Source organism: Chiloscyllium plagiosum, chromosome 6 (genome assembly GCF_004010195.1).
Source record: "Chiloscyllium plagiosum isolate BGI_BamShark_2017 chromosome 6, ASM401019v2, whole genome shotgun sequence".
In the NCBI taxonomy this organism is placed as follows: Eukaryota; Metazoa; Chordata; class Chondrichthyes; order Orectolobiformes; family Hemiscylliidae; genus Chiloscyllium; species Chiloscyllium plagiosum.
This window is the reverse complement of record NC_057715.1, coordinates 92,379,024-92,406,550: the sequence shown is the minus strand read 5'-3', so window position 1 is coordinate 92,406,550 and position 27,527 is coordinate 92,379,024. Positions and strand designations below refer to the sequence as shown.

The 27,527-nt window shown below is 37.3% G+C and overlaps 1 protein-coding gene across 2 annotated transcripts in view; it reads left to right on the top strand.

The window, feature by feature from the left end:
- Window positions 1–27,283, top strand: part of proser1 (proline and serine rich 1) — a 28,621-nt gene extending 1,338 nt beyond the window's left edge. For both annotated transcript variants that reach the window (XM_043692119.1, XM_043692120.1), the window contains exons 2-12: window positions 4,728–4,793; window positions 5,056–5,124; window positions 5,259–5,353; window positions 7,494–7,587; window positions 9,512–9,622; window positions 10,570–10,653; window positions 12,543–12,621; window positions 14,349–14,432; window positions 16,032–16,464; window positions 18,088–19,312; window positions 21,727–27,283. In XM_043692119.1, the coding sequence (XP_043548054.1) occupies window positions 4,728–4,793; window positions 5,056–5,124; window positions 5,259–5,353; window positions 7,494–7,587; window positions 9,512–9,622; window positions 10,570–10,653; window positions 12,543–12,621; window positions 14,349–14,432; window positions 16,032–16,464; window positions 18,088–19,312; window positions 21,727–21,855 (2,469 nt within the window). In that variant the 3' untranslated portion in view covers window positions 21,856–27,283. The remainder of the gene's footprint in view (window positions 1–4,727; window positions 4,794–5,055; window positions 5,125–5,258; window positions 5,354–7,493; window positions 7,588–9,511; window positions 9,623–10,569; window positions 10,654–12,542; window positions 12,622–14,348; window positions 14,433–16,031; window positions 16,465–18,087; window positions 19,313–21,726) is intronic.
- The last annotated feature ends 244 nt before the right edge of the window (window positions 27,284–27,527 follow it).

Genomic DNA, 27,527 nt, shown 5'->3' with positions numbered 1-27,527 from the left:
AGGAGATGGAAGATACTTGCGTAGCTAGTGCAGAGTGGCAGAGTGGAAAACACCTAAGCAAGACAAACAGCATTTGTGGAGGGAGAAACAAAAGTCAATGTTTCAACTCAACAGGATATGACCCACTAGCTGAAATAGTGGAATGTAGTTCAATGACCATAAGCATACAGCATTCCAGTATCTTCTCCCTGACCTGGTGTGCTTTTCCCGCATCCCACTTTTGACTTTTCTCCCTTTATGATTGCTGTTCTAGAAGGGAATCTTGCTGGAGTTGGAGGCAGTGCAGAAAACTATGGAGCTTACAGAAGCTTGGGTGTTTACAGTCTTGAAAGATGCTTGAAAGCTGATGGTAAAGAGATTTATAATTGGCACATGAGCAGACAAGATAAATCTGAAATAAAGTATTAGATTATTGGAGTAAGGATAAAGGTTGTAGAGATCAGCACTGACTAGACTGAATTCTGGAGGTACAAATCCTGGAATCATTTTAGAAATAATTATATACTGAAATGGGTTAAATTATTCAAAATTATGAAGTGAGATGGGCACAATGATTGTGATATTGGATGTGATCTGATGTTAGATCTGGGTGGTTAGTGAATGCAAATGCCTTGAAGAAATATTTGGACTTAAAATGTAACGTTGTGGTATTATCAGACCACAGGGCTGCTGCTTCAATGGAAACAGAATTTTTGGTGGTTTAACCTGAGGGTTGTCACACCTCAAGTGAAGGGAGAGGCTGAGCAGGAGACTTCTTTTTGTCATTGAGATACTGTCAGTGTGTTGCGTGGCTCTGCCACCATGCTGAATGGGATATGTTTCATACAGATCTAGCAGTAGAAAGCTGGGTAATCTTGATTGGCCGATGGGGCATCAGCAATGCAAATGTATTGCACCACAATCTGTAACTTCATGTCCTGGCATACATGCCACTCTACTTTTGCCACCAAGCAAGGGGATCAGTTTGGCTGCAGGAGTAGCATCAGGGATACATTAAAAATGAGATATTAACCTGATGAAGTGAGAACATAAGACCATGTGATAGTAGACCGTGTGCAATAGACCAAGCTTAACGTACCAGAACAAAACCTAAGCTCAAATCCTTCCAGATTCAGTTGTGAATAGAATATAGTTAAACAACTCATTGGTGAAGGAAAGTCTACAAATATCCCCATTACTAATAATGAGAGTGCCTGGCATATCAGTGTAAAAGGCAAGATGGCAGCACTGCAAGCATCTTTAGCCAGAGGTAGCAAGTGTTTGATCCATCTCTGCTTCTCCAGAGGCCTCAGTATCATAAATGTCAAGTTTCAACCAGTTTGATTCGGCATGTGATATCAACAAACAGCTGAAGGCAGTTGATACTGAAAAGGCTATGGGACGTTCCAGTGACAGTACTGGAAATGTGTCCCCCAGAACTAGCCATGGTCCTTGCCTAGCTGTCAGACTACAGATATTGTGCTGGCACCTGACTGGCAATGTAAAACATTGCCTGGGTATGTCATGTATGCAGCAGGCATGACTAATCTAACCAAACCAATTTCCACTTCTTCAATCTACTCTTAGTCTTCAGTAGAGTGACGGAAGGTGTTGTTGACCGTGCTATCAAGCAACACTTAATCTGTTCACTTGCTCTAGTTTTGGGTTCCACCAGGCCTACTCAATTTCATGACCTATCAGCCTTGGTCCAAACAACTGAACTCGACAGTTAATGGTGGTGACCACCCTTGTCATGAAGGCAGTATTTTACCAAGAGTGTCATCAAAGAGTCCTGACAAAACTGGAGTCACTGGGAATCAGAGGGGGAAACTCTACACTATAGTTAGGATCATTCCTAGCACAAAGAAACCTGGTGGTGATTGTTGGAGGCAAATTATCTCTATAGGAGTTCCTTAGGATAATGTCTTAGGCCCAATCGCCTTAGCTGCTTCATCAATGACCTTTCCTTCATCGTAAGGTTGAATGTGGGGGTGGTTGTTGATAATTTCACTCTAGTTAATTTGCAATGTTCAGTACCATTCACAACTCCACCAATGTTGAAGCAGTCCAAGTTCAAATGGGATGAAATCTGGGGAACATTCCATGGCAAGTACCAGTTGTACCATCTAAGTTCAGGCAATGACTATCTTCAACAGGAGAAAATCCAGACATCGCCCCTGTATGTTCAATGGCATTGTCATTTTTGAATCCTCCACTGTCAACATCCTTTGGGATTAGTTGACCAGAAACTGGTCCAGCCATATATACACAGTGGCAATAAAACCAGGTCAGAAGCTGATATTTTTACTGTGAATAAATCATTACCTAACCCATCAAAATCTGTCTGTTGTCCATTAAGTGCTAGTCAAGATGATTCATTTTGGATGTGTACAACTCTAATGAACACCCTGGAAGTTCTACTCCTGCAGAACAAAGTAACCCACTTGATTGGCACCCCATCTAACAACTTCAATATTCCCTCAACCATTGACACAATGGAAATTAAAATTTGACCATTTCTGTCATGAATGGCCAATTTGAATTGCTGGTTTTACAGCTAAGTAGCAATTGATAATTTATTGTAAAAACCACAAATTTGTATGAGATTTTGGTGTCACCTTCATTTAATTTGTAGCACTGTTCATGGAATCCTCACAATGAGGAAGCAGACCATTCAGCCCATCAAGTCCACACCAACACTCTGAAGAGCATCCCCGTAACCATGCATTTCCCAAGGCCAATCTACCTAAGCTGCACATTTCTGGACATTATGGGCAATTTAGCATGGGCAATCCACTTAACCTGCATATCTTTGGACTGTGGGAGGAAACCGGAGCACCTGAAGAACCGACGCAGACATGGGGAGAATGTGCAAATTCCATGCAGTTGCCCAAGGGTGGAATCAAACCTGGATCCCTGGTGCTGTGAAGCAGCAGTGCTAACCACTGAACTTCTTATTTGGAAAGTTATAGATTCAGGCTTAACACCAGTGTGTAAACTGAGCACAACTATAATGTCAGAAGTCCTATGTTTTAAATGGATTGTTCAACCAAATTTCTATGTTGCTTATTCCAGTGGCTCAGGTAAACACTGAAGAGCCCATGAAACTGATGATTAAACAAGGATTTTGTGTTTTTGGACCAACAATTTTTTCCTCAAGCCAGATTGACTGCACATTCGTCTCTTTGCGCGATCTTGCTACTTGATTTCAGCAATGGGCACTGTAATTCCAACAAGTTATTGTACTTGAAAAGTGTGGCGCTGGAAAAGCATAGCAGGTCAGGCAGCACATGAGCAGGAGAATCGATGTTTCAGGCATAAGCCCTTCATCAGGAATGTCAGTGGGGTGGGGGGATGGGAAGGAGGGTGCTTAGAGATCAATAGGAGGGTGGAAATGGCTGGGAAGACGATAGGTAGATGCAGATGGGGGGTGATGGTAATAGGTCAGAGGGGAGCAGATAGGTGGGAAGGTAGATGGACAGGTAGGACAGTTCAAGAGGGTGGTGCTGACTTGGAGGGTTGAATCTGGGCTGAGGCGGGGGCAGGTGAGAATGAGGAAACTGGTGAAGACGATGTTGATGGTATGTGGTTGAAGGATCCCAAGGCGGAAGATGAGCATTCTACCAGGCATCAGATGGCTTAGATTTGGCAGTGGAGGAGGCCCAGGAATTGTGTCCTTGGCAGACATGCCATAATATGCTTTCACAATTTATTGTAGGCAAAATGCTTCAATGTTCGGGGTTAGAAATAATGCAGTAGTTTAAAACGGATAATATGACATTGCTATTTCAGCAGTGTGTGACATCTTAGTGTGTTATAATATTTACGAGCTGTGTTGCTTAAACCCAGTATAAATAAATTGCATATATCTTGGGTTTCCAGTATTAAATATTTTATCTTCCAGTAATCTCAAAACAAAAGATATGAGTATTTTATAAGTTCTTGACAGAGGGTTTTTTCCTATCCTTTTGACTTTGTCCCCAGTATATGATGCTTTCTTTTGAACTGTGATTGAGATATTACTTTGAATACTTTTGAAAACAGGCAAGCCAATTTACTGACCTGCTGACGTTAATATACTTCTGTTTTATATCAACTTGCATTGTCCATTGAGTTACTTAGATACATGATTTTCTGTCCAGTATAGAGCCGATTTAGAACATTAGTTTAATTTCATGATTTAAAATTTGTACACTTGTCAAAATTTGTTTTCAGGTTCTAATAACTCCTTTTTATAATGGCAGCTGCTATAGTTAATTAATTCAATCGTTTATGTTTAGAGATATTTGTGAATACCTTTCTAAGTCATCATGGGGGGCTCTTTTGGTGTAGTTGTAGTGTCCCTCCCCTTGGGCCAGGAGGCCCAGGTTTCAGTCCCACTAGCTTCAAAGGTGTCAAATAACATCTCTGAATAGGTTGATTATAAAAATAGGTTAAATTTAAAAAAAGGCTTGCTATTTGTGGAGTCAAATACCTGGATATGTAGGACATTTTTTCAAATGTTAGCTTTCATTTTAAAGTAAAGTTACATTAGTTTTATCTTGCTAAACTATTTTATTAGACACTTGTGATTTTAGCAGAGGCTGGAGTAATATTAGTTTTACCACCAATTGAATCTTGTTAAAGCATATTAACAAAATTTACAACATGCTAAGATGAAACTGCACTGCAACGTTTGCAAAAAGATGTAAATATGTTCTGGCAACCATGTTATCTATTCACTCTCCAAATATTCACTTTCTTCTTAGGGGGTTCTGACTGATCATAAATTAAAGGCAATTGAATATGTACATGGATATTTTTCAAGTGAACAGGTATTGTCAATTAACTTTCAGTTAACTGCACATGACTGCTGCTCGTGCATTCTGTGTGATTGCAATTAATATTTTATGTTATAACTACATCTGTGGTAGATAATTGTTGGTTTAAATATTCTAATGTATTCTAAAATCCCAGTGGAAAATATTAATTGAAAGCTGTGTTAGATAATCATTTTTTTCTAAATATATTTAGTTCAAGAGAAGTTAAAAATAATTTTAGTTATCTCTTAAAACTGTATCCATATCTTACTTGCAGGTGGTTGAGTTACTGAAGTATTTTTCTTGGGCAGAACCTCAACTAAAAGCCCTTAAAGCTTTACAGCATGTAAGTGAAGAAGAATTTGTGCTATATTGCAGACTGTTAATGTATGATGATTTGTCTTGATGAACTTTGTTTTATTGCAGCCCTTTGAAGGAAGTCTTTTAAAGCCAGTCTGCTTTCATTGTTTTGTTTTACAGAAAATGGTAGCCATCCATGTATCTAAAGTAATAAATATCCTTCAATGCCTCACTTTCACTAAAGATAAACTTGTCGCCTTAGATCTAATAGCCTTGTAAGTATATTTTTATCTTTGGTATAGTTTCACACATGCCCTGTGTTACATTTTCTAATGATATATTTTTCCAATTTCAACTTGACATTTTAGCCCTTATCATTTTCTAAACACCCTATGAATAAATGCTGAAAAATGCAACAGTTCTCGATCATCTAGGAATGCCATAACGATGTGAATGTGAAATTCAGATTATTTTTGATTCTGTCAGGTACTTCCAGTGCATCTGATGTTTATATCCAAGATATTGTTTTTGGAATTTGCAGGAATATTACCATAAGTGTGTAGTTGTTGCAGCCAGAACCAAGTTATTAACACCATGAGCAGCTTAGTTGTGTAGGAGAAAAGATGAAAAGGGAAAGAACAGAAGTAATGGGGTATGTTATTTTGAAGACTGTTGATGTGACTGTTGGATGATGACTTACCTCGCTGCTGCCGGGTGAAGAATGTCATGAACCAATTGCAGAACATTCTGGGAGGTTAAACAGCCATAGGTCATGCTCTATGTTGCAATCAGTAACTTGGGTAGGAAGTGGGAATGAGGTCCTGAAAGCAGACTTTGGTCAGTTGGGAAGAAGATTGAAAAGCAGGACCTTTAAAGCAGTTGCCTCAAGATACTCCCAATCTCTCAACACAATGAGCATAGAACTAGGAGAACTGAATGACTGAACATATGATTGAAGAACTGGCATGGGAAGGAGGACATCAGATTCCTGGTGTAGGTGGCATTTATTTGACATGGCATTTTAAAAGAATTGTTGCTAACATCCTCATCACCATCCTGGTGAGAATTACTAAATTGGAAATGAGATGGGAGACTGAAAGGGAGCTTGGATTTAAGTGAAATAAAACTGGTAAAAGGGGAAAAAAGAAGTCAGGCAAAGATTAGGTAAGCATCAAATAGGATCAGAATAGAGAATAAAATATAAAAACAAAACAATTAAAGGTGCTCCATCTGAAAGTATATAGTATTCATAAAAAGGTTACTGATCTGAGTGCACACACTGGGGCAAATGGAGATGATATAGTTACTGTTATGAGGATTGGCTGTGGGTGACCAAGATTGAGATCTGAGTATTCAAGGATTTTTTTCATTTGGGAAGGAGAGAGAAAAATGAAGGACTTGTAACAAGGCATGAGAATAATAAATTATTGAGAGAGAATCTTTGATCAAAGATGCAAATTGAGTTTATGTAGCATAAGAAATAGCAAGGGGACAGCACACATTTGTTAGAGTTGTTTATCAGTCACCAAAATTTAATAATAAAGTTGGGCATGCTGTAAAACAGAAAATTAGGGATGCATGTGAACTAAGTAACAATAATGGGTAACTTCGGTTTACGTGGACTGGATTAACCAAATTCCTGGACTGTGGATGAGGTGTTTTTCTGGAATAATATATTGAGGCGCCAACTAGGGATTATTTTGGATTTGGGACTGTGAAATGCGAAAGAGGTAATTAATAACATACTGTAAACAAAATTTGGGAAATAGTGCCCATATTATGATAGAATTTTGCATTAAATTTTAATATGGTGGAGTTCATTCTCAAACTATGGTCATAAATCTAAAGAAAGAAAATTGTGAAAAACTGAGAAAATATACTAGAAATGTTAACAGTAATCAGGTAATGGCTAGTATTTAAAGAAATACTACATTGTCTACAACATTTATACATTCCTCTAATGCACAGATCCATAAAGGGAAAGGTTAATCAACTGTGGTCAGTGAAAGAAGTTAAAAACTTAAAGATGTTAATAAGATGTCTCCCCTGGCTGGTAAATCGAAAACCAGGGGACATATTCTCAGGATACTGGATAGGCCATTTAAAATTGAGATGAGGAGGATTTTCTCATTGAGGGTGGTGAAGCTGTGAAATTCTCAAATCCAGAATGCTTCAAAACTTTAATTGTTGAGCATATGCAATACAGAAATTGATAGATTTCTGAACATGAATGACACCAAGGAATATGGAGAAAAGTGTCACTGGGGAGCTGATCAGCCATGAGTGGCAGGGCTGGGTTGATGGTTGGACGGCCTACTCCTAGTCCTATGTTCGGCTGTTTAAAAAATGAAATGAATTTTTTAATGTCAAATGTTTGGTAGGCATTGTAAATGTGATCAATATCTTTCATATTAGGAATATCATTGATCCTCACAATTATCGGCTAATTGAAGATATTTTCCGGGTACACCTGCCAGAAAAGAAACGTTGCAAAAGAATTCTTGATCAGGTGATGTATCTTAAATAAACTATTATTCTGACTTTTGGTTTTATGTGACTCAATGTTATGTGATGGAGGAGATAGCAGAAAATGAGGACTGTAGATGCTGCTGATCAGAGTTGAGGGTATGGTGCTGGAAAAACACAGCAGGTCAGGCAGCATCCAAGGATCAGGAGAATGGTGTAAGAAATGTCAATTCTTCTGCTCCTCAGATGCTGCCTGACTTGATGGAGGAGATACTTAATTTTAAATTTATAAGGCAGATATTTCAATTATTCAGAAATTGTTTTATGTACCACAATAAAGTATGCACGTAAGAAATAAAATCTGAAAGTTTGAATTCATTTGTAGTACCGGAAGATTGAAACATTTATTTAAGAAGGCGGTTGAACTGTGATACTGTTCTCACAAGTGCCAAGGAAAGAATCACACTATATTTGGGTGGTAAGTGGGAGTACATTTGAACCAGTTATGGTTTTGTGATAGTCAGCAACCAAGGTCAGGTGGGCAAAGGAAACTTGGCTTGGATGAACAGGATGGATAGCTTATGATGAGTTTATGTTTGAGAGTTTTATGTACTGGATGTATAGTCAGAGACTAGGAATTCTGACAGGATTGCCTGTCACCGCAGGGTTTGTCCACCAGCTGCAAGGCAAATGACAGGTGTGTGATGGAATTTTTTCCACCAGCCTGGATGTGTGCAGCTCCAACAACAGTTGAGAAGCTTGATGCCATCCAGGGGAAAGCAACCTGCCTGACACCCCATCCATCACCATCAACATTTGCTCATTTCATCACTAACACATAATGACATCAACAAGATGCATTATAGTAAGTGACCATGGTTGCTTCAACAGCAACTTCCAAACCTGCAATGTCGATTATGTACATGGAGAAGAGCAGCAGATGCAAGTTTTTGCCTGAACTTAACTTGGAAATATATTGCACTTCTTTAGTTGTCACTAGGTCAAAATTCTGGAACTCATTTCCTAACAATAGTTTGAAAATCCCCATATCCTAAGATCTGCAGTAGTTCAAAAGGCCACTCACCGTTTCTCCAGAGTAATTAGCGATGGACAATAATGCTGCCCTAGCCAGTGTTACTCACGTACCATGAAAGAGTTGAAAATAGTATGTTAGCCGAGTAATATGGTTTAGTGGCTAGGCAATGGTGTGGAGCTTGACAACCCAAGGTATACCCAGCAGAGAAAAATGCTCAATTTGTAGAAGTCAGATCTTGAAAGGAGAGAGAAGAAAAAATGGGGACAGAAAAAGTGAGAGGCAGGAGCTAGGAGAAATTGAGAACAGTAAATTTAACACTCGGTCTTTAAAGGTTTGAAGGAAGAAAGGAAGAAAAGTTGTAATTTAAATTGTATGTTATACAAGGTATTAAGTTCAAGCTTAGGAGAAAATACATTCCAATAAATTGGGAATTGAGCAGCACCTGGTGGCTGGAGTGTAGGACTGCGACCAGACTCCAAGCAGTTAAGGTGTTCGAATAGTGGATAGTCTTGGTAAACAAAAGTGACACAGTGAAGTCATTATTAACATTTTCAAGCCCATAGGAAGTACTTGTGGATGACTAAATATACGATTTTATTAAATGTAAATAGGTACCAAATCCATATATTAATATTTGAATCTTCAAATCCCGTAAGAATGCACTTTCTGTAAGTTTTGTACTTGCTATAAGTCTTAAGCACTTCAGCCATTGCACTTTTTTGTATTCTCTGGGCAAAGCCTTTGTAATGCATTTTTATTGTTTATATTGGGATTAAGCTATGCAATAATGATTAATCTTGCTTTAAACCTACAATTGAGTTTCTAAGCTTATCTATGAAATCAAGGATAGTGCATTTTGAAGATTTACAATGATGGGATTAGAGGTGTGGTTCCTTCTGTTGTAATCCTTATTTTTCTTGTCATGTATAAGGCTTCTAAAGCTGGCTGTAAGGCTCCTCTCGCAATGAGATCTTCGTGTGGAATGATTCCAGGAAACCCATATCCTAAAGGGAAACCAAGTGCGTTGAATGGATTGTTAGCGGTAAGTATAGAAGCTTTATTTTGAAGACGTTTAATCAATGATTTCTCTTGGTTGTAAAAGGAAACAGTATCATTTTCAGTTTCGGGTGTTTTCCTTTTTTTAAGGCAGTTGGAACACAGTGGAAAGGGAAAGCTGGTAAACCTGGGTGTGAGTGACAGATCCAGCAACTTATACATTTATCCATTAATAGACACACAGCTTTTTATTTCTGTCTGTTTAATGTTAAGGCTGCCAAGACAATTGGGGAAAGAATGTTTGCAGCATAATGGTATGGCATCAATTTGTGCCCTTAGTTCTTTGCAATTGATGTTTTCTCATTTGATGATATGGGCATGCTAGAAAATATACTAGAAGGTTTACTGAGTACTAATTTGATTTGAGGACCAAGTTAAGAACAGTATTGACAAAGGTCTGGGACAGATTTCTATCTGTCAGTATTTATTGATCTTATTAAAAGAAAAATTGACAAGAGCTTCAAAAGTTACAAAGCTAACTTGCTTATAGGTTAAGCCAACAAAGGTTATATTGACCATTTATAAAGGCACAGGTAATGCAACATCCTGATGATGGGAACTTTAGCCAAGCAAGGGCATCAGCATTTTGGGAAAGATTCTTAAGACATCAGTAAAGGACACAACTCATGTGCTTTTCCATCATCTTTTCACTCATGAAATTGTACCCTATGAGAGATTGGAAAATATTGATTTAAAATTATTTGAGACATTTTGTGCTATTACGTTTTGTGTTTCCTGAAGCTGAGTGAATCATGTAGTTAAGTGGATTACTTACATCATCATTTATTATCAAAAATGTTTGAATATTTTGGTAGTCTCCTATAATATGTAGAATAATACCTATGTTAATAATAAGATATGTAAAATAGAGCTCCATATTAACCAAATATAAATGTACTATGCGAAGAACTGATTGTGACCTTCTTCGGACAGGCTCTTTCTGTAAAGAAAGAAAATGAAAGTGGTTATAATGTTGGCCGAGGGATAGCGACCTGTATTCTAGGACCTTCTAAACCTGTAAGTATGGAGAACAAAATACTGATAATGTTGACTAATAAGGTCAAGAATTATATTTCTTAAATAATGACATTGTCCACAGTTTTCATTAATTGATGGGCAAACAAACGTAATGGGATAGAAGGGATCAAAGTCTATGAATCTGTATTGGTAAGCATTAAGCAAACGTGGGTGTCCAATTGTATCACGTTCTCCATTTCCTATCAACTAATATTTCAAACTTGTCTTTCAAATGAATTAAATAATTTTACATGTGGAATAGAATGCCTACAACCCCTCAGTTAACGTTGTGCTTGAAAACATAAAGCCAATATTTTTGTCATTTAAGTAACACTTGCCTTATTCAATGTTAACAATATTTGTGTTTTGTGACTTCTACAATGATGAAGCTGGGTATGTTGTATATTGTATTGCATAGTGCTCCTGTCTTTGTATAACAAATTTTACCTTGAGAGAGGAGTCTGGTAACCAGTTTAAAAGTATATGTGCAGCAGTTCAAAGAGGTTGGGACAGGCAAGATCAGTATCCAGAGGGATTGCTGAAGGGTTTATCATAGATACTGTAAAGTCATAAGATAAGGTAGAAGAATTCCTAAGTTAAATGGAAATATTTAAGTGACCAGAGCCAGAAAGTGAGCTCAGGGCTAGGTTTGTAAACTGTTTATTTTTCTAATCACAAAGTTAGGATGTATAGCTAAGGGTATGACTCCAGTGTAAAGGAGAATTATAAATTGTATCTGATGTTTTGAGGCGTTCTCTGTATCAAGGTTGGCTCTTTATTAAAACAAGAGCAGCATTGGCCTATGTGCACTCTAACTTCATTTATTTGTATGGCAGTCAGTTCTTTGCATCAGTTTGTAAATTGATTATGAAAAAATACTATCTACTCTGTAAACAGGGTAAAGTGAGTTGGAACTCTAATGTTTTAGACATCTGACTGACTACTATTCCTAATGTCTAAGTTATTTTCCACTTAAGTTTCCACATGTCACAAATTATTTGACCTGTATTAGAGCTATCTGTTACGTGATGATAACTGAACCTTTTTCTTTGCGGTTGGCTCTGGAGATTTGAGTAACTGATACTGTTTTATTTGAATAAATTATTTGAGCTTTTATCACAACTTTAGAATATACTAAATTGTTTTATAGCAAGTGAATAGCATCTGAAGTGCAGAAACTGTTACATTGCCAAATTTCCTTGTCAGCTGGAACCAAGCAAAATTGCATAAAGCACCAAGTTATTTTTTTGGTGGTATTGATGAGGACTGAATGTCTTGCTGGAAAATATGACTTTAATAGTTAGCTGCTTGATGACCAGCATGGACAGGATGGACTTGAAGGGCTTTTGTTCCATGATGTAAAACTGACTCTGACACGAGGGGGACATCTTGTCTATGCAGCTGAACCAAGAGACTGCATGAAGCTTGCATGAATATCTTTTCTGTGAGATGCTAATTTCAATAATTGTCAATGGAGATCATGTTAATTGGACTTGAACCTACAGTTCTGTGATCGAAAGGTGGTAGTGCTTTTATCTAATTGGAACTGATGACAGTTCTTTCTTTCCGTTTTTCTTCTTTAGTCTAACTCACCCCTTGCACCTTTGATTTTCCAGCGCAAACTACTGCGGTGAATTTCATGTTCATCCATCTAAAAGTTGTATAAATGCTAGAAAAACATGAATATGACTTCAATTTTAAAAGTATTGATTTATATTTAAACATTCTTTTGAATGATTTGTTGAAATTATGTATTCATTTTATGTTTTGCACTTTATTTGGATACAAAATTCTACAAAATATACTTGTTAATGGATTAACTGAACCTTGTAGCTTTTATTCAGAAATTGAGTCCTGCGTATTTATGTGTGATTTTTCTTTTTGTTTAGGCTCCAGCAACTTACAATCCTCATAAGCCTGTTCCTTATCCTATACCTCCTTGCCAACCACATGCAACTATTGCACCAAGTAAGATTTTAGTTGTTTCACTGGCAACAGTAGTTATACTGTATGCAGTCATGACGCCACAAGTTATTTGTGTATCGAATTGTTGACAAAATGTCAAATGTCTTACAGTAGTAATGCTGTTGTGCCTATTTTGACGTCAGAAAATGATATCTGTCCAAAGAATCAAGATATTGGTGTTAGAAATGTTATAAGTGTCAAAGAGTGTGGTGCTGGAAAAGCACAGTGCGTCAGGCAGCATCCAAGAACCAATGTTTCAAGCATATGCTCTTCATTATAGAAGTATTTTAAGTTCATCGATACATGACAAGTATTCTTTTACTTGGGAGAGCGTCTAGTGTAGCAGAGATATTGATGTTATAAAAAAAGACATCATGTTTTGTTAAGCACATCGTGATTGCAATTTGTATACTGGAAGGTGAAGAATGTTGAGCTACAAATTGAAAGCATTGCTCTCAGTATTTTCAAAGTTCAGTTGTATAGTGGCAGAAGACAACTATCTCTCTTATTTTACACAAATATTTTTACTTACCATGATATAAGCTTATGCTGTATAAGAGCGTACATAGTTATTAATGAGTTTTGATCAATAAACATTTTGTCTGCTGAGAAATGGTTATATGAGAATTCTAAACCAAAAAAAGAAAATTTTCACATCATCTGGTATTGGATCTTTACCTAAATATAACACAAGTAATAAGACCTGCAATTCATTGCACCATCCTGTGTTATAGTTTCTCTAAACTTTGTGCACTTGACTATTGTAGTAGCCAATATACTAGTTTCAATCTGTAATGATTGCAGATTGTACTGCATTGATTCAACTAGATGGCCTCCAATCGTCAGTCGTTACATGCAGAGAAATTTCTTGTGGGGACATAATTTGAAAATAGATATCCACAATTATTTCATCTGGATAGCTATGTTTGGGCCTTGAACTGTGTAAAGTTTGCCGTATGTCTCTTCATTAATTATGAAAATTATGTTTCAAGCTACTTAACATACCATGTATGCCTGTTAGATATGACATTATTAAGAACACGCAAACATGAACGCTTCATGCAGCTCATACTGAAACTGTAAAAATGCATTCACAGAAAGTAAAAACATAGCGCATATTTTCGAAAATGTTTTACAAATAATGCATACATCTGGCTGTTCAACGTGGGGATGTGTTATTACAATAAATGCTTAGGTGCAAGAATCAATAGCTTATGTAAAAAAAATTGATAAATTTTGTTACAATGTAATTGCATGCTTAATATACATGTCCCCAAGGTTATCAATCCTTTACAGCACTTAGTTGCTTAACACCCCAATTGCATCTGCCTCTCTGCAAATAAGCACCCCATAGCTTGTTACCGCACAGCTGGATGACTTTTCACTTCTTCACATCTGTAAAACAGGTGTTTTATTTCTTAAAATGTGCACTATGTTTTTTTTTGTTTCTTCGAATGCATTTTTGCACTTTCAATGTGGGTTGCATAAAGAAGCTTTCATGCTTGTGTGTTCTTAATGTGTCATCTCCAATTGCATACATAGCAGTTAAGTGACTTGAAACTTAATTTTCAAAATTAATGAGGGAACGAATGGCAAGTTTGGACCCAAAAATAGCTTCCCAGATGGCGCAGTGTGGGTGTTTATTTCCAAATAATTGCACAAGGACATGATGTAGGAAATGAGACTCTTATGATGAGTCCCAATTTATATATCTATTTGTTTTTCTATAGGTGCATATAATACAGCTGGCCTTGTCCCAATGGGCAGTTTCATAGCTCCAGTTGTAGCCCCAGCCGCCTATGCTCCTCAACAAGGTCTGACCAGAATTAATTTGTTTTTCAATGCATTTCATGTAACTGTGTTTTTAAACTAAAAGTTGGTTACTTGGGTGGAAAAGTACTTGGAGCATTTTGTAATGTTGCCTAAGGAAATTTATTTTTGAACCACTGTTCCTGAATATTCTAATCTCCTGTTTCTTACATCACCATTCAATGTAGGGTTAATTCATCACTGAAATTTGGTGAACTTTGTTTAATAATAAGCAAAAACAAATCTGTTTGACCCATGCAATGACTTACAATGTTAATGGTAGAAGTAAGAAGATCATAAATAGAAATGCAACAGAAAAATAGATAAAGTATAAGAAAATGTAGAAACAATGTGTAATCTGTTGTATTGTAACCTCTACTGAACTTATTTACTTTCTAGGGCAAGGATTCTGCAAAGCACTTTGATTGGGAAGGTGAATTTTTAATACATGGAAAGGTCACTGGGTACCATAAGATATAGGAGCACAATTAAGCTGTTTGGTTCATCAAGTCTGCTCCACCATTCGATCATAGCACATATTTGAATTACTTTTGCTTTAGTTGTTTTATGCACTTGATTGCAAGTGTCTGCCTTGTTTGGTACTTATTTAGGATATTCTAGCCTATTCCATGACCTGGTCTGTTGTATCTCTAAAGTGGCATCAGACACAGGTTCATTATCTTTCTCTTACATTTCTCAATAAGAGGCTATGGTTGCAGTTCGTCAGCTTGTTCCTCACATGTATCTAATATCTTAACCCTTCAAATCATGGTACCTTTCATGAATTGGTGTAAAAAACACTAAATTATGACAGCTATCTGGTTGAAAGTATTGATATGCATGTCTGATCACCAAATCCTTAGAAGTGGAAGTGCTTTTCGTTAAAGAATGAGTTATAGTGCCCTGAAGATGTTCCAAAGTGCTTAACAACAGATTATATTTGAAGTTTAGTTTCTGTTACAAAGAGGGCACATCCAGTTAAGTTATACAGAGCAATTCACTAAAAACAATAAATGAAGTGAATAACTAGATAATTTATTTGAATGGTGCTTGCTTGAGGAGACTGCAAAAATACCTCTTCCCTGATATTTGTATTCCAATCTGAATAGTTAGCTAGGGTTTTGATTTCACTTAACACCTGAAATAAAGGAAATGACATAAAGGTATGCTATTAGTAATGTGCTTAGTATTGGGGATTCCATGCAGATAATGGACATTTAAGCTTCTTCTATGTAATGGTCTCTTAGGGCTGTCAAATAAAGTTGAGAGGCATTATTGAAAATTGAGATGCATAGGTAAACAAAGCACCAATAACCTGCAACAATGAATTGCAGGTTAGCAAGGGCAGATTTTTTTCTGTTGCCTAAAAGTATACAGAGGTGAAAAAACTTGATAGCACTTTTTCAAGAGTTTGTCATTGAACCACGTTGTAGATTGGACAAAGTTTATTTTAAAAACCATTTATGTTTAGACATACTCATAAATGTACCAGAATTTAAGATTCAAAACGATGAGCTGAGGAGCATTGAACAAGAATGAATATTTTTCAGTCATTATTTATAACTTGTAATACAGCTTTTAAGGGAAAAATATTTTTCTTTCAGCTTTTTCCAGATCAGGCAATCAACTGAGCTATAACTCCTCTGCTACCAACTTGCATGCGACTGTGTTCTCACCACTTGGTTCTTACTCATCAGCTCCAGCAACACCTGTTGCAACACCTACGTTTGTCCAGTCGCCTGCAAATCAATTAGTTTTTGCTTCAGCACCAGTAACACCAGCCTTTTCAAGGCTTGGCACATCCGCCTCGATACCTCAAAAAGGTGTTCCTCAATCAAGTGGCTCTTCTGCCCCACCTCCATATCCTGAATGTCAGGACACTACAGCTGTAGTATCAGCGGCACCACAGAATTCCCAGGCACATGGTGAAGTAAGGTCAGGGAATACTGGTACATCAACTCATAGTTCAACTGTCACAGGATTAACCTCCAGCTACACCAACACAAACTGTAGTCCTGGTGTGATGCCACAAACTGGGTGAGTATATTGTCTTTGATTTAAGAGGTGCATTACGAAGTGTATACTGCAGAAGTGCAGTTCTCAATTCAATTAACCTGCTAAATCTGACATGTGAGGTGTATTTCTTTAATATAAAAATGCAGTTAAGGAAGTTGATGAGCATCATTTCTTTGAACATTGTAATCTTAACTGAATACTTTCGATTTTGAATGAACAAGTTGTATGAAAAAAAATTTGTAGTATGAAATTATTTGAAGTGTGACTTGGCTCAGATGATGGTGCATATTTTTCCCACAATGAGACTTAACAGCCCAAGCTGGTGTAGTGTTGAGAGTGTGTTGCTGGGAACGCACAGCAGGTCAGGCAGCATCTGAGGAGCAGGAGAATCGATGTTTCAGGCTTAAGCCCTTCATCAGGCTTATGCCCGAAACATCGATTCTCCTGACTCTGATATCAAGAGTCTGCAGTCCTCACTTTTGCCAAGATAGTGTAGTGCTGAGACTGCTGCATTACTGGGGATATTGGTTTATGGATTAGATTAGATTAGATTACTTACAGTGTGGAAACAGGTCCTTCGGCCCAACAAGTCCACACCGACCCGCCGAAACGCAACCCACCCATACCCCTACATTTACCCCTTTAATCTAACACTACGGGCAATTTAGCATGGCCAATTCACCTGACCCGCACATCTTTGTGACTGTGGGAGGAAACCGGAGCACCCGGAGGAAACCCACGCAGACACGGGGAGAATGTGCAAACTCCACACAGTCAGTCGCCTGAGTCGGGAATTGAACCCGGGTCTCTGGTGCTGTGAGGCAGCAGTGCTAACCACTGTGCCACCGTGCCGCCCACGGATGAGATATTAAATTAAAGTTATGTCTGTTTGGATGCATATTAAATAAAATACCTGACATACGAAGACAGGAAGGTTGGAAGAGTAGAGAATTCCAAAATCTAATAGAAAATCATTGAAAATGCATTAGTCATTCTTTAAATTTGCAATTCATAGTCTTCTAGATAAGTTGAATGAAGAATGGTAATTTTCCTGTAGATTGGAATTTTTCCTTTTCATATTTTTATCTGATTCCTTTTTGAAAGTTACTAATGAACTAGTTTCCATCATCCTTTGAGGTGCTGCATTCTGGATTGTAATTTGCTGAAAAATTATTTTCCTCATGCTTTCCTTCATCTTTCTGCCAATTAGCTTAAATCTATATTTACTGGTTACTGAACTTCCTGTCAGACAAAAATACTTTATGCCAGTCTACCAAAATCCTTTATGATATCACAATGGTAAGAAGCAAATAAGGCTAAATGTTATTTTCCTCAAAATTGAAATCTCAATTTTCAGCCTCCAAAGCTCTATGCTTAAAAATTTGTTATACTTCAGGATGAATGAATTTTAAAATGTTCTGTTGTACTGACACCATTTTTATATCCTTTCAGTTTGTGTGGATTTCCATGTTGTTAATGCAATAGTATTTCTGTTTTTAATAACATGAAATAAATCAATCTGTAATAGAAGTAATGAATATCCTTGAGACACTCTCAAGGAAAATAACAATTGTGTAGTAATCATCAATAGCTAAAAACCTGTCACTGTTGCAATTCTAATTGTCAATGCTTTAATTTTTTCAGTTCATCCTCAGGTTTTCAGACAAGTGAAAATTCCAATACATCTCCACCGATGAGCAACTCATTCCCAAATCTTCTATCCTTCCCAGGATTGCCTATATTTTTCCAGAATCAGACTTTATCTCCTGCTTCTCTGTCTGCACTCCAAGCAGGAATGACTGTTGCAAATTTACCTGGTCTTCAGTCTATTGCAACTGCAGCAACATTGACAGGAATGCATTCCTCTGGGACTACTACATCTCTGTCTCCAGTCCAGAATGGTGTGATGGCAGCTACAATGCCTGGGCTTCAGTCTGCTGTTTCCGTTGCTGGACTCCAGTCTAACGCTGATGTCACCTCTCTTCATGGGCTCCAAACTACAGTATCACTAGGTGGACTCCAATCTAATGGAAATTCAATGTCTCTTGCTGGACTGCAGCCTACAGTATCTCTTGCTGGGTTGCAATCTGCTGCAGCATCTCCAATTGGAATGCGATCTGCTGCAGCATCTCCAGCTGCACTGCGATCTACTGCAGCATCCCCAGCTGCACTGCAAGCTGCTGCCTCTCTTGCTGGTCTGCATGCTGTTGCTGCCTCTCTTGCTGGACTGCAGTCTGCTGCTGCTGCCTCCCATGCTGGCCTCCATCCTGGTCCTACATCTGTTTCTGAGCTCCAATCAGTTCCTGCCTCCCCCTCTGGACTCCAGCATTCAATTTCCTCCCTCCCTGGGCTTCAGCCTGCTGCTGTCACTCTTCCCAGATTGCAGTCATCTACATCTTTTTCCGGACTTGATTCTATTGTGGTTGCTGCCTCATTACCTGGATTGCAACCTACTACAACTGCAGTCACCCTTCCCAGTCTCCAAGCTGCTGTAGCTGCCTCATCTTTGCCTGGCCTTGAGTCAGCAATGGCGGCTGCTTCTCTCCCTGTTTTGCAGTCTGCCTTGGGTGCTGCTTCTTTACCTGGACTTCAGTCTCTAGGTGCTGGGTCTTTACCAGGAATCCAGTCTGTAGTGGGTCCCCCTGCACTCTCTAGTATCCAGTCCACTATTGGTGCTACTTCATTTTCTGATCTCCAGTCCACTGTAGGTACCACTTCTATCCCTAATGTACAGTCTGGTGTGAGCATGGTGTCACCTACAGGCCTACAGTCTAACGTGGATACCGTGCCTCTGCCAGGATTCCAGACAACTATGGGTGCTGCGACTCTTCCTGGATTGCAGTCTGTTGCACCTTCTGCTTTACTGCAGGTAAAATGTATAAATATGAGTGGTCAGTGAGCAGAAACATTTTTTTCTCAGCTTCTTGGCTATTCTCAATATGTATTAATGATTTAGATGAGGAAATTACATGTCATATCTCCGAATTTGCAGAAGACGCAAAGCTGTGTGGGAAGGTATGCAGTGAGGAGAATGCAGAGAAGTATCAATGTGATTTGCACAAATTAAGTGGGCAAAAGATGGCAGACACAGTTTAATGTGGATAATTGAGAGTGAATCCACTTTGGTAACAAAAGCAGGCAGGTAGATATTACCTGAATGGCAATAGAGTGGGAAAAGGAAGGACTTTGTACACCAGTTGCTGAAGGTGAGCATGCAGGAGCAACAAGGGGGAAGAAGGCATATGGACTTCTTAGCAATAGGATTCAAGTGAGTGTGCAGAGATGTCTTGCTGCAACTGTACAGAGTAGTACAGACACCTTAAATATTGTGTGCATCATTGGTGACTCACTGATTAGCACTGCTGTTGCACAGTGTCAGTGACCCAGGTTCGATTCCATCCTCGGGCGACTGACTATGAGGGGTTTACACATTCATCCCATGTCTGTGTGGGTTTCCTCTGGGTGCTCCAGTTTCCTCCCACAATCCAAAGGTGTGCAGGTTAGGTGGATTGGCCATGCTAAATTGTCCATAGTGTTCAGGAATGTGTGGATTAGGTGCATTAGTTAGGGGTAAATATAGGATAATAGGATAGGGGAATGCGTCTGGATGGGTTACTGTTGAGGGTTGGTGTGGACTTGTTGGGCCAAAGGGCCTGTTTCTACACTGTAGGGATTCTATGATTCTGTGATTGGTCTCCTTTATCTGAGGAAGAATGTCCTTGCTAGTGAAGGAGTGCAAAGAAAGTTTACCAGACTGATTCCGGGATAGTGAGACTGATGTAGAGGCAGAGACTGGATTCGTTTGGGCTATATTCCCTAAAGTTTAGAAGAACAAGGGGAGAATCTCATAAAAATCTATAAAACAAGATTAGACAGGATAGATGCAGGAAGGATGTTCTCAATGACTGGTGAATCCTGAACCAGAGATGACAATCTAAGGCTTTTGAGATAGACTATTTAGGACGTGAATGAGGAGGATTTTTTTTAAACCCAGAGAGTGGTGAGCCTATGGAATTCTCTGCCACAGGAACCTGTTGAGGTCAAAACATTGAAGACTTGCAAGAAAGATGTGGATATGGTTCCTAAGATGAAAGGAATCAAAGGATTTGGGGGAAAAAATGGGAATAGAGTACCAAGTTAGCTGATCAGCTGTAATTCTATTGAATGGTGGAGGAGGCTTGAAGAGCCAAATGGCCTACTCCTGCATTTGTTTTCTCTGATGTGTAGTTTGTTTATCTGGGTGAAGAAGTGGTGTACACCCCTATAAAGGCAAGGATAGGGTAATGAGTAGAGACTGTAGAAGTTAGGAGATTATAATTATATTACACATAATTGTTGACTACGGTTATGGAATATTGCCTAGAATTGGCACTGCTGTTTACTGAAATCAGTCTTGGGTCTTTTCTAATAAAGTGGAAAGGACTTGGGAATCATTTAGAAAGAGATTGACACTAATTAGAAAGAATGATCAAATGTACTTTTTCATGACACATAATAAACTCCATAGATTATGTTATAGATTATGTTAATTAGGATGCACTGAATACTTATCACTGAAAGTTTATCACTGAATACTTTTGATAAGTGGAAAATTTTAGCATTTAAGCTAATGGGGCTGGAATCGTGTGATAGCCAATACAGGTAAGGAGAGTTTGCATTCTACAAATAACAGGCTGAATTCGTCAATCATGTTAAAACCAATTCACATTGAAGAATCACCCAATATAACAACAGACTGTCACTGAATATGTTTTAGACTGTTGCAGGGAGTAGAGGAATATCGTGAACAGGTAAGAAGGTGCAGTTGAGGCAGATAATGAGCCATCATATTGAATGGAAGAACATGTTCAAGGAGGTACATAGTCTACTCGTATACTCTACAGCACGGAAACATACCCTTCAGTCCAACTTGTCGGTGCCAACCAGACATCCCAATATGACTTGGTCCGATTTGCCAACATTTGGCTCATTTTCCTCTAAACACAGTTGAAGGAGATACTAATGAAGCTAGAATTTGGAGGTTAGATAGAAGAAATAGCTTGCTGTATGACCAATACAAGGTTTTGCTTTTGCTCAAATCTAGGTAAAGGTGTAAAACTTAAATTCAATTAAGTTTGCAGTCTGATTAACATCTATTGCATAGGTAATCAGTCACAACAGAGTGCAATCAGTACTAATATAGAAATTGAACAACTGATCAAAGCATACTTTTCATTTTAAAAAAAATCATTGCTAGTACATTTTGTTAAGATTACAATTACGATATATTGTATTTTTTTCCAGTCACACTCAGCTGCGTCTCTGGAGAACTTTTCAACTCAGGGCAACAATGATTTTGGATGCTACTCATCTGGACCAGCAACTCCATATTCTCTCCCACCTGGCTTATCTTCTCAACTGGGGTGGCAGTAGATAATGGACCTGCTTTCAAATACCCTGTAAGATTTCAATGTAAAGCTGATGTTTGCTGAATTTATCCAGCTCTTTGATTAGGCATACGGTATACTTAGCAGTGATGTAGATGAAACTTGATGGGATTTTTCCTAATAAAATATATCTGAACATCATTTTTTGATTTTAAAAAAGGGACAAGGGATGATATAGAAACCGTGTCTACAGTTTAAATTTCTTCCGATTAGTTGCAATATCTGTAAGCTGGTAAGGCTTGCTAAATGCAATTTTTCACTCAAGTATATGGGACATTAGAGAAACATTACAAAGGGACAGTCTTGTGATTAAGTTTTTGAACTAGTAATCCAGAGACTGGAGTAAAGGACTGAAGACACTGATTGAAATCCCAACACAGAAGATGGGAAATATAAATTTGGATAACCTGAGTAAATGTGAGGTTAAAAAATTTTAGAACCAGGAGTAGTGACCATATTGCCACTGGATTATTGGTAAAGACCCACCTAACTGACTGTTGTCTTTTTTGGGGAAGGAAATCAACAGCCTTACTTGGTCGGGATTATATGTGACTTTAAACTCTCGGAAATGTGGATGATTCTTAACTATCCTCCAAAATGGCAAACTATTTGGTTGCCAAGGAAGTCTATTTTCTGCAAACAGTTCATTACTGTAAATGTTTGAACATTTTGTCATAAAGCTAGCTGTCTTATGCTACTAATTTGCATTAAACTTAAGTGAGACTTCCCATTAACCTGATATTGCAGTCAAGTCAAAAAGATGTTCTGCTGACTGCACATGTGAACACTGTGGTTTTTGAGTCATTACCATTGTTGTGACAAATATGTAGGCAGATGGTTTGTTCCAACAACTGTCAGACCTCATCAAACAACATGTCCCTTTGACCCCCTTTGAGGAGGGATCTGATTGAGACCTACAAAATCATGAGAGGTGTGGACAGGGTGGATAGCAAGAAACTTTTTTTCCCCCAGAGTGGAGGACTCAATTACTACAGGTCAGGAGTTCAAAGTGAGAGGGGAAAAGTTCCGGGGAGATATACGTGGAAAGTTCTTTACGTAGAGGGTTGTGGGTGCCTGGAATGCATTGTTAGGGGAGGTGGTAGGGATGGGAACAATGGTGTCATTTAAAACATCTAGACAAAAAAGTGAATGGGCAGGGAGCAAAGGGATACAGATCCTTCGAAAATAGACAGCAGATTTAGATCGAAGATATGGATCAGTGCAGGCTTGGAGGGCCAAAGGGCCTGTCCTGTTCTGTAGTATTCTTTGTTCTTTGACCATCTGCAGCAGACAGAATGCTGATCATATTCATAAATGTCATTGTTACATGGTATTCAACGTTAGATTTGATTTGTTAAGTATTCCTGACCACCAAGAATTACACTGAAAACCAATTTAAAGTTATCCTTCCGACTCCCAGTAATTCAGTTTCATGTGCTAGAAGCTACAGTTATTTACACACAGGGTTCTGTCCTTTGTAGGAAAAATATGTTTGTGATTTTTTTTAACTGAGTAAAGGCTTATAAAAACAGCTAACTCCCTTTGCACTTGCATGGCAATCCTCTGACCAAACAATTGATTTATCTGGTTTAAATCTAATTACTGCAAAGCAGCATAACATCAAAAATGGGAATACTTTGAAACTTAAAACAAGAATATGACCTTTTTTTTTGAAAACTGGCAGCTTTCCAATTATTCTTTTTTTGAGTATTGCAGAGGCAGTTACCAATCCAGCATACTCTGGTTTCTGGAAGAACTAGACAGGAGGAAGGGTTTAGAAGGATATGGGACAGGTGCTGGCAAATGGGACTAGACTAATTTAGGATATTTGGTCGGCATGGACGAGTTGGACCGAAGGTTCTATTTCTGTACTGTACGTCTCTATGACTGTATGACTTTCAGGGCTTTAATCTAATTCTTACATTAAGATGTCAAAGATGTTTTTACATTTAGGGTAGCCCAACACAAATGGTTATCAATATAAGATAGTAGCTAATAAATCCAATTTGGGAGAAAATTCTTTAGCCAAGAAGTATTTAGAATTTGGAGCTTGAAAACCCATTAAATAATTGAGATGAATAAAATGTGTTTTAAGTGGAAGCTAATTAATGTGTTGAATATAAATAGCACACCTCAATTGCACCTTTTAGCAAAAAATATTGAAATAAGATACAAATAAAACTACTGTAACAAGAAGGAAGACAAGTGACATATCTAGCACAAATTTACATCTTTGAATTGTTTAATATGGACTTGTGCTTTCATCCTCATTTTAACTGTTCCACATGTTTAAGTATTCTGGAACATTATATCTGGAAACAAATAAAAGCAGTTTGGGGGAAGCATGACTACTTTTTGCAAAGAAAAAAACCCTGAATTTATTGCTACTACAAATGATATAATATTTAACTCCACTTGATTTTAAATGAAATATTACGGATATATATGTATGTAGTCTTAAAATAGTCTTATCTTTGAATTTCTTTAAAAAGAAAAACATTTTCTCCTTTGAAAGTTATTCATAATGACCTCTTGGTTGAATACTGAAGCCTAAGGCTATTGGAGGACAATATTGTTAAGCATAATGTGAATTTGCTAGCGTGCTAATCAAAGAGTTGGTACAAGGCATACATCCTGCTAATGAAATTTCATTTACTCTGAGCTTTGGTTCTGCTACTAATTCTCTAGCTCTGGTACGTGTTTCACAGAATTATATACAGAATATTTTATTTGTTATTTAGGTGCACCTATTCAGAGGTTTCACTGGTAACATGTTTGAAATTATACACTTTTCTAATAGTAGGGTTTTGTGTAAACAATTTAAAATTGATCTAATCAAGCTGCATTGAAATTTAATTTAACAATATTGTCTTTTGACACTTGTTGATATGCTGGAGTATCAACTTTAAAAAAAACCTTTTAAACTTCAAGCTGTAAAGCTATAGGAAATAAAATGCATTCATGATCTTCTTTCCAAAATGATATTAGAGGATACTAAAACTCATGAGCAGACTGGTGCTTTCGGAAAACGTTAGTTTTGTATCATTAATACATTTATAATGTGAGTCAACAAGATGAACTTATTAGTATAAAGACTTGTAGGATAAAATTAATCTTATTCTGAGTGCATTACATACAAGTTACTTGATCTTTATTTTTGTTTTTATTTGTCTGATACATTATTTCAACAGTGTTGGCAGAGCATGTTTTCTTTTGTAATTTTATACCTCCCATCCTTGAGTATTCTTTGTACTTCTGGAACCATTTACAAATCTATTTCTACGGTATTTCTAAGCCTGACATGTCACTGTCCATTTCTTAGAAACAGAAATAAGTACATAATGAAAGTCAAGAATGAGAAATGGCCATGTCAAATTGAGGTACAGTTATAGCATGCAGGAGCATTTTGAATGTACCTAAGGTGTTTTGTCTGCTTTCTCAAATGGCAGTTTATTCTAATTGTTTAACTTTTCAGTAAGATCTTTGTAATAGTTTTGAGTTTTTGACAAATTTAAATGTATTTCAACTGGTGCTATTTTCATGACATAATGTGAAATATTCTGGATTAAATGTCTCTAAATCATTCAAATGTTTTATATAAAATGCCCCTCAACCCAACAAACTTTGTTTCTTTCAATCTATAAAGTTTGCACTTCTCATATCCTAAACATAGCTCATCTTTCTTTCAATTGGAATAGTTTTGCTCTAATCTGCACCTTCTCTAATGCATGAAGCAATTTTAGTGATACCCCAATTTGAAAATGGTGTACTTTGTATGGTGTTTGCAGTGCACCGTTCAGCCTTAATCAGGGTCACAGTCTAAGGATATGGGGTAGGCCATTTAGGACTGAGAAGAGGAGAAATTTTTTTCACCAAGTAGTGGAATTCTCTGTCACAGAAAGCAATTGAAATCAAACAATTGAATGTTATCAAGAAGGAGATTGATATAATTTTTAGCACTAACGGGTTCAAAGGGCTGAAAGTGGAAACAAAGTACTGAGTAAGATGATCAGCTGTTAATACATTGAATGGCAACCAGGCTTAAAAGGCCTATTCCAGTTCCTGTTTTCTGTGTTTATAAATCTATCTCTTAACATAACCCACAGGAGGATTATTTCATTGTTCTTAGTGTCAGTTCAAGTAGTGGGGAGACCAAGGGGAAATAAGTAATTAGAATTGGAGGATGCTCATGTGAGCTGTGGATCAGCTGGGATGCATTGTCTGTTTCTGTTTTAGATTGTATGTATTCACAATGTGTTATTTTTTTAAAAAATGATTTCTCAATATTTTGTATGTAATTACCAATACAAAGTAACAAATGCTGAAGGGGTCAAGGTACTGTGTTGCTCCAATTTTTTTTTGTGTGTAGAGAAATCGGGGAAATGTTAACTCTGACTTCTGTCCACAGATGCTGTCAGACCTGCTGAGCTATTTCAGCAAATTCTGTTTATGTTTCTGATTTTCAGCATCCATGGTTCTTTTGGATTTTTTTCTTGTGTGTGATTGTGTATGTACCATTAACAAGGAATCCTGTGTTTCATAGTAATTAAATAATACCTTCTGTTATGTGTGTACAGTCCATTTCTTATGTATAACTGTTTTTAGTGAGATGAGAATAATGCCTTAAAATAATGATTTGATCATGTTTTATGTCACATCTTGGTATTTTGAAATAAATTTAAAATATAAGTACAATTAAATTGTTTGTGTCATAAATGGATAACCATTTAGCAGCTTGCCTGGTTGACCTTATCCATTGAATAGGGCTTGATTTGTATGTAGCACGAGAAGTGGAGAGGAAATTAAAATCAGACATAAACAAAAATTGAACGTGGCTTTAAAAAAAAGTTACCTGAGAACTTTAATACAAATTTCAGTATAGCACTTAATAGTGAGAGTACTTTTTGGAAAAAGCACCATGTGTGAATTTAACTACACATGCTTTTAAACAGCATTCAAAAAGCTGATATAGCAACTTAATTGCTCACTGTCTAATGAAGCACGAAACAAGAAACAACTCGACACAACTTTCATTTTAGTACTTCATTTTACCCAAGATGATTTTCAAAATGGAAGCTATTATGATATTGTTCAAACCTCTGTGCTTGTAATAATGATAACTAAAACAAATCTAATGCAGTAGAATTTTTTTTCAAAAATGGAAATGATTTTGACTTAGTATTTGCAATTTGTGGCTTTTCTGATTTTACAATCTGAATTTGACTTCTCATTTTGTAGCTTTAATGTTATTTTGTAACGGTCTTATTTTAGTGGAGAAGAGATTAGATTTAGGCTATTGAACTATACACATTGTTTGTAAGTAGGCTGGAAGAAGATTGCTTTTATAGTGATATGATTGACTGGATAATTAGTTCAAAGAAAGTTTATGCAATAAAACATTTCTGTTAAAATAATTTATATGATCTATTGCTTTGAAAGAGCATCATTTAATTATCCTTTGGTTGCATTTGCAAACGTGCACTGTGATTTCTGCTGAAGGAGGGTTTTCAGGTTTTTTTTGCCATTTGGAAACAATACAGAGTTTTATATTATGTCTTAGACTTTCAAAGAAATCCACATCATATGTGCAAGGTATGACAAAGTTCTTTCAATAAAAGGATGAAAACAGGTGCTAAGTGGCTCCTGAGCTAATGTTGG